Here is an 8,546-nt window from a genome sequence, read left to right as displayed (position 1 = left end):
AACAAAATAAAGTAACGTACGCGAAGTAAACATACTTGTCACGATTCGACACGTTTGCAGGCGGCGCGGCGTGTGCGACGCGAAACACCAGTAAAAAAGCGTTACGGAAACTTCCGAAACCATGATCGGCTTGGTCGACTAGTCGGCCGATTAGTCGGCTTCTTTGCAGCCAACTAATCGGCTACTCGGCTAGTCGGCCAAAGTCATAATCGGCACATCTCTAGTTATTACCTGAAATAAACGTATATTGTTTATTTATTTATTTGTTTTTTGAGGGGAATATTCCCTCGTTTAAAATAAGGTCCTATTTAGGCTGACAGCATACAAAAAAGAAATTTGGGAATTAGGGTAACAGGAACATATAGGTAAGGTCAGAGGTGCTAAACTTTTTCTGGTATGCCTGCGACTTCGTCCGCGTTTTTGGTTATATCGCGCTTGGCACAATTTTTCAAAACATGAAGCCCCTTTAGTCTCCCGGTTAGATCGATTAAAATGAAGCCCATGCCCCTAGTTCCGGGTGTCAAGCTACCTACCTACCTTCCAAATTTCTTAAGATTTGTGCAGTAGTTTAGGCGTGAAAACGTTACAGACAGACAGAAAGATAGACTTTCGCATTTATAATATTAGTTGGAATAAATCTCTAGGATAAACTTTATTATTTTGTATGGGACCAACTTTCGTACTCGAAATGAAAAGTCTACTATTTCAGTCATTTTGGTCACAGTTAGCGATACTTTTGTATGGAACAGCTGACTTTTTATTTCGGGTATAAAAGTTGGTCCAATAGAAAAAGTTGTTCATATTCGTGGTAGGTTCATCCTACAAATCTTGGCCAGTACTTAAAAAGTCAGCCGGGATTTTAGCGAATTTTAAAAAATGTTTGTTAACCCCTGAAACCGGGAAAGAGGTAAAAATTTGCCATTAGATCATGGTAGACCTATAGTGTGCACATTGTAGGTAGTGTGTGAAATGTTTTATTTGTTAAAAAAGTGTATGATAAAAGCATAGTTTCAAAATAATAATAGCTCGATGCACTCCTTCACCATATAAACTAAGCTGTGCGAAATTTCATTCACCTACGATTCCGCATTTTTCGTCAAAAGGGATCCCAAATTTTCGCTCACGTATTAATATAATAATGATGATGATAATACATACCTACTGATTACGGCATTACTTACAATAATTTTTTACAATATATTAAAGAATTAAAATTACCTAGTTACTTTTATAATATGAAAGTAGCACTACTAGCGCCATCTGTTGGACATTAATAAGGAACTATAATTGCTTAAATTACCTGACCGTTCAGTATTATTTTTATCACATTAAGTTATATTATAATATTAAAATATTATGTCTTGAACATGAACGGCTGTATTTAGTAAAATCGTGAAGTGGCTGATATGAATATGTAATTGTATGTATTATTATTAAAATTGTTAATTGGTTTAGTCTTGAAAAGATGGCGTTAGTAGTACAAAAAGCTGTACGTAATCAACATACTTTAAATGACCAATTATGCGTGAAAAAAACAATAATATTACGAGAAGGAATCGTCATGATAATATTCAATATCAATATTATTATGTATGGCAATTGGCTTCCAAGCCCAAAAGCAAAATTGCAAAATACTCTACAGTAATAACCTTATAAAATTCGAACATACTTGAATTTCAGTTCTTTGTTAGTAACAAAATATTATGTATTTCAAATTAATATTATAAAAATCAACTTTTGAATTTGCCGCCAGTTGCATTTACCGCTCTTTTTGACAGTTATACCAACTTTATCAATTAAATAATGCATAGACAAAAATGACACAGATTAAACAACGTAGACTATAAATTTCAAAACTAAGGTTTTGCCATTGAAAAAAAAATAATTTGCTTCGAAAATCGTAGGAAAGTCAAAACTGTTGAATATTTTTTTAAAGAATACCTGGGCCAAGCTAAAAATATAGTTTTTAGAATTGTCGTCTGTTTGTCTGTCCAGGCTAAACTCAAAAAGTACTGCAATATTATGTATTATACAGTCTGTCAAGAAAATGAAGAAATTAAAAAGTGGCAACATCGTAGATTTGAAAGGGATGACCTTTCAAATCAATCTAAAAAAAAGTTCTTCACTTTCTTGACAGAGTACTGTACCGTATTGACTCAAAATTTTGTATGAATATTACTATCAGGTCAGGTCAATATATTTTTTGCTACACAATAATATTTTAATCTCGCTATCACCGATGAAAAATCGTCTGCGTAAAATAGGTGACACCAAAAGTATTACCTATTTTACGCAGACGATGCGACGCAACGTCACATCACGTCGTCACGAGCAGCAGATAGTAGTAGAATATTATCGTTCGCAAAAATAGAATTCACTTTTGTTCTCGGTGTCGTAAAATAAAAATAAAAATATACTTACAATATTTTCTTATTTCGCTTACGTAGACAAAAAAAAACGTATGTCATTTTAGTGACAAGATTCGAAAAAATTGAAAATACATAATATATCAAAAATAAAATATAGGTCTACCAGAATCTGATGACAATTATTTTTGACAACAGATTTTCAGAAAATATCCTAATCATTAGATAATTTTTTTATATTAGCATGTTTTACACACAGAATAAGCCACTAAAAGGGTCAAAATGTTTTATTTCAACTACCCCGTTATTGCTAGACGACCATTTATTTTCTCACTTTTTACCATCAGATTCTGGTAGACCTATTATAGTTATATTTCTCTATTTTTATATTTTGCTTTTAAAAAAGTATGGGTTAAAATTATATGATAAATCATTTAAATAATATAAGTAGTACAAGCTTTGATATTTAAGCATTTATAATTTACTTAATTATCATAAAACAAATAAAAAAATAGTAACCTAGATGTAAAAAAAAACATCATTGTCTTTTGTCTTGCAACTGTAAAAAAAAAATCAACCATAAACAATATTCTTGACGTCCGACGCCGTTCTTTCTCTTTTTGTTAGGTTGCCATTGCTGTTGCTAACGCCATTTTTGTTACTCGCTAGAAGCTGCATAAGGTGATTTTTTTGTACACATTGGCCACTTACATAAGTGCGAAAGAGACAGTACATTGTACATGTTATATGAAGCTTCTTCTGCACCGAATATTTTCTTCCAAGCTTATTTACGACGTTTCTCATTGTCTATGCTATAGATACGCATCCAGCGATACATACGGTGAAAAGCTTTTATTGACAAATGTTTAGTAAAAATGAAGGAAAACGCTGTACTTAAGTGGCAAAAAGTTTACAACCCCAGCGGTCCCCAACCTCGACCTCGCCATGGACATCGGGCAGTTGCCATCAAAGATTTGATGATAGTTTTCGGCGGCGGAAACGAAGGGATAGTTCATGAGCTTCACGTCTTCAATACCACCACAAATCAATGGTTCGTCCCAGTCACCAAAGGAGAAGTGCCCCCGGGATGCGCGGCGTACGGCTTCGTCGTCGACGGAACGCGTCTTCTAGTTTTTGGCGGCATGGTGGAATATGGCAAGTACTCCAACGATTTATACGAACTACAGGCCTCACGGTGGGAATGGAAGCGTCTGAAGCCCATGCCACCTAAAGCGGGAATCCCGCCGTGTCCTCGATTAGGTCACAGCTTCACCCTTCTCAATGGCAAGGTATACCTGTTCGGAGGATTGGCCAATGAAAGCGATGATCCCAAAAACAATATACCGAGATATCTTAACGATCTGTACACTTTAGAGTTGTACCCTAATTCGTCGATGACCGTGTGGGACATACCAATAACATATGGCCAGTCCCCCCCACCCCGCGAGTCCCACAGCGGAGTAGCTTACACAGATAAGAACACAGGAAAGTCTTCGCTCATCATTTACGGAGGGATGAGTGGTTCGCGTCTCGGCGATCTGTGGGTGCTAGATGTGGACAGTATGTCTTGGTCTAAACCAGAGCTTGGGGGAGCTCCACCGCTTCCCAGGTCTCTTCACACCGCCACAGTCATAGGCCACCACATGTATGTGTACGGCGGTTGGGTACCCTTGGTCCCAGACGAATCTAAGCTTCCAACACATGAGAAGGAGTGGAAATGTACAAACACTCTGGCTTCCCTAAACTTAGAAACTATGACATGGGACAACATAGCCCTGGATAAGTTCGAAGAGTGTGTGCCTCGAGCTCGGGCCGGTCACAGTGCTGTGGCGATTCAAACTAGATTGTATATCTGGTCAGGAAGAGACGGTTACAGGAAAACATGGAACAATCAAATTTGCTGCAAAGATCTGTGGTACCTTGAAGTAGGAGTGCCACCTCAAGCTGGTAGAGTTGCTCTCGTGAGGGCCGGGACGACATCACTAGAATTGTGCTGGCCGGCAATGAACACAGTCACCACATATTTGTTGCAAGTACAGAAATGTGGCAAAATTACTCCCACTCGTTTCCCGACTGCCGCAGAACCCGTGGCTGCCCCGCCACCTGCTTCTCCTGCTGCAGCTCAAACAGATACAGCAAAGGCCGCATTTGGATTAATGTCACCAATATCATCTGGCCTACCTGCTGAACAGCCGGCGCGACCGACAGCCGCCGCGGCTTCGCCTATAACGTCGCCTATATCCACGCCACAGAAGGTTATGCCGGGAACTGTAAAAGCTGCCCAGTCAGCAGTGAAAATAACCACAAGCACACCTACAATAAAGCAAACATATCAGGGCAAGACAGTAGTCAAATCATCACCCGCAGGATCCTCTCAACAAATCAAAGTGGCTGCAGTCAACCCACAGGGCGTCACCAGAATTGTCAGTGGAGTGGGTACACCTGGAACAGTGCGGGTGTCCACAGCACAGTCTAATGCCCAAATAGTAATAGGAACACCGTCTGTAAGTGGAGGCACTCCTAGGTTTGTACAAGTTAAAACTGCACAGAGCGGTGGAGTTCCGGTCAAGCTTGAAAGAGGGACACCCGTGAAACTAGCAGGTAATGCCGTGCCACTTAAAATTGGAGCCACCAATCTTCAAGGTAAAATTACAGCTAATAGTGTTCAAAAGGTTACGCAAGTGGCAAATGTGCCCCTCAAACTGGGAGCAGGTAACGTAAAAATTGGCACGAGCAATGTACTCGTAAAAACGGCTGGTGGTGTTCCTATTCAAGCTGGAGTCTCAAATATGCAAACAAAAGTGGCCACTGGTGTTCCTGTGAAACTCGGTGCTGGTAATTTACCAGTAATAGGTAGCAGTGGTGGAGCAATACAAATTGCTGGAGGTGCCATCTCCGGGCAACAAGTGAAGACTCCTGTTTATAAAATTGTCACTGCAAAATCAGGCGAACAGACCGTAGTCAGTTCGGGCGCCGTGACCGCCGCCGGCGGCGCGACCGTGCTCAGACAAAGCGGAGGAAACGCGGGCATACCTGTAATCATCAAGAAAACTCCCGGCACCGGAAATCAAGCAACATCAGGACCCCAGTATGTCACTCTGGTAAAAACTTCCACTGGCATGACTGTCGCAACAGTACCAAAAATGGCTATGGTTCAAAATAGGCCTACGACACCAGCCAGTGGTGCACAAGCGGGCATCGCCCCGGGAGCCACAATTGTAAAACTTGTATCAGCAAACACAGTTGGTGGTAACAAAATCATTACATTGCCCTCCAACATGCTACAGCTAGGTAAGTCTGGCGTGGGAGGCAAACAAACTATTGTCATAACGAAGTCAGCAAATCAGACCACTCAGCCCGGCCAATCTCAGTGAAAGAGCCCCCAGCTACACACCCAGACTAAATGAGTGCAAGTGATCACTGCATGTGTGTTCTTACACACACCTGAGCGGCTTTCAGCCAGGCTGATGAAATTAACAATGTAAAGTTCATGATATCACTATTTGTGCATTATAACGACTACATAGTATATTATAATATTTTATTTTATTAATAAGAGTTTTTTTTTTGTATTTTATATTGGGTCTGTGTTAGGCATTATCATAATAAAGTAACATATTTTTATTGCACTTAAAATTATGAGTATGGTACTGGCACAAATGTTGAGCTCACTTGGCAGAAGCATTGATGATCGGTGTATACCTGGTCTTGTGTTTTACGATGCTTCCTCAATGTTTGTGTCCCCTACTATACACATGAAGATCTGTGTCTGTAGTATGTTGATGTATGTTACAATATAATATTACCATTACAATTTGTGACCTACTCTTGTGGAAGTGCCTGCTCAGCGGTTAGCATTACTTTGGAACGTGGACAAGGCAAAGAGTTTGTGTAGTTTCATATTAATTTTGCTTGGAACTGTCAGATGCTGCATATTTCCATGAAGTTTATTTGAAATATTTTTTTGTATGTTTAAAGTCAGGAAATAGTTCCTTTTGATATTTAAATTAATCATGACCAAAAACTGCCACAGTAGTTAAATTTGCAGAAATAGAACTATCAAAGGCTCATTAGTATCGTCTTCCTAATTGCAAATGGAACTCACATTCGTCACTTAAAGATGTTTACATTTTAAGGTTTCCAAACACCCAACAAAATGATTTATTTACCATCTGAGTAACTCATTATGGGTACTACTTCTCAAAGTAGATATTAGTTCTTAGTTTTAATTATATTTAACAATATAATATATTCTATGCACTAATTAAGTTTTTATGACAAGCCATTGTTGATGTTTATGTGGTGTTTAATTGTTTGGAATTATATAATATCTATGGATTTTATATTGGGTGGCATTGTTATCCTGTATGAGGCTTTTCATTTATCGGGCTTGTGAGTTGCATGTCGCGAGTTGTCATTATTTTTGTCCAACGCACTAGTTATCCATATCAGGTGTATTCGGTGACCACTGACCACATGTTTTGAACAGAATTACACTTGATAGTTGATTATATTGTGTAATTTACTAATAACAAAAAATATTAATTTATCAAATATTCTAATGGTACTCAAATATGTACCACATTATTTGTATCCAAAGTAAAAAAAATATACTTATTAATTTTAACAAAATTATTTTATTACTTTATACATAAGTGCCTCGTCTGGTGTGGGAGAGGAACGTCTAGAGTCCATACAGAGAGAAGCATAGTAGTACGCCGATAGTCTTAACAATATACCTAATTTATCAAGATGTTTTCTATAAGAAATATTTGACATAATAACAAGATGCAGAATATTTTTCCTGGTGTGTGTTGTGCACTTTAACCTGTGGGTTAAAATGGAGGAATTATTTTTGCTAGTTTTTGAAAATTATTCTGCATTTTCAAAGCGTAGGCTAAGTCTAGTTGTATGTAATAGATTAATACTTTATGTAACGTAAGCGAGGTAATGTAAATATCATTAAGTAGATAAATTTTAATGTTATAGTTTGTTCATATTATTATGTTCATTTGCTTGAATAAACGATTTGGATATAAGTGTGATTTTTATTACCTGTCATTAACCCATTCCCTGACTAAATTAAGTATATGATAGTTTAAAACTATTAGTTTTCTTTCTTCTACTCTAGTGAAAACTATTAGTTTTCACTAAAACCACCTATAAATTCATCACAAAAGTAATTCTACTCTCAATCAGTACTCAATACAGACATACCCTGTTTTTGCATGTGTTATGTTATGTAGTAAAATATATTTTATTTAAAAAATCAAAGGTAATGAAATATAATGTACATAACAAGAGTATTGTTTCCATAAAATGTAAAAAATGAGCTAAAAAGTAACTTCTGTAGTTTTTATTACCTATTCATAGCTTCTGGACCACAAAATACTGAAATAGGTCAATCTTAAAACGCCATCTATTAGCAGCAGTTAAAACTAGTGGTTTGTTACGTGCTACAGTTACTGTTTCTAATTAACGCTAGATGTCACTCAATACCAGTTTTAAGAAAATTTGCAAGACAAGTTTCCGATGTGAGGGGCATGTGGCTTGCTACATTGTGATTTGGCTACTCTGCATGTGGTTAGGGCCTAGGGGGAGATGGTCTAGACTCTAGGCCATTGTATCCCAAAGTGGTCCAGGTGGACCCTCAGAGATCCACGGGAGCCCGACAGGGGTCTACGCTTGCATTGAAAAAAAATGGGGGTCCACGACTCACGAGTCGTTAAGTAAGTATAAGTCTTTATTTCCAAGAAATTGGTTACAATGTTCTTATTATTATTATTATATTTTATAGGCTGCGTTCCAGATGACGTTAATTTTGACCAAAACGCTCAAAACGTCCCCTTCTGCCGTTCCCTTTGGCGACCGGGGTCGTTTTGATAGCGGCTATGACGTCACTCATGACGTCATTATTTTCGCTCAAAACGACCCTTGACGAAGATGGGTCAAAGTGGGCGTTCTATTTTTTTTTTAATTTTAACGTAACTATATCGCGAAAGCCATGTTTGGAAAGTTTTCAGGAGAGAGTAGAGACAAAAAAACTTTATATTATTTCATTACAAATAATATTTTAATTAAATAAATTAAATAACATCTCATCTCTCCTATACCTGTTGACTTACTCGTACTTGACTAAGCATTAAGCGGTATTGTTACCTAACGTTTTTATGTATATTG

The 8,546-nt window shown here is 37.7% G+C and overlaps 1 protein-coding gene across 1 annotated transcript; it reads left to right on the top strand.

The window, feature by feature from the left end:
* The first annotated feature begins 3,122 nt into the window (after nt 1-3,122).
* LOC121726664 (host cell factor 1-like) lies at nt 3,123-7,405 on the top strand. The gene has a single exon (XM_042114118.1). It carries the CDS (start codon nt 3,242-3,244, stop codon nt 5,738-5,740), a length of 2,499 nt encoding a protein of 832 aa, XP_041970052.1. The 5' UTR covers nt 3,123-3,241; the 3' UTR covers nt 5,741-7,405.
* The last annotated feature ends 1,141 nt before the right edge of the window (nt 7,406-8,546 follow it).

This window comes from Aricia agestis, chromosome 4 (genome assembly GCF_905147365.1).
Source record: "Aricia agestis chromosome 4, ilAriAges1.1, whole genome shotgun sequence".
Classification (NCBI taxonomy): domain Eukaryota; kingdom Metazoa; phylum Arthropoda; class Insecta; order Lepidoptera; family Lycaenidae; genus Aricia; species Aricia agestis.
The sequence above is the reverse complement of the archived record's forward strand: the minus strand, read 5'-3'. Positions and strand labels throughout refer to the sequence as shown.

What these genes read in the sequence shown, in the direction of transcription:
- LOC121726664 (XM_042114118.1), top strand. Translation starts at nt 3,242, where the DNA reads ATGAAGGAAAACGCTGTACTTAAGTGGCAAAAAGTTTACAACCCCAGC.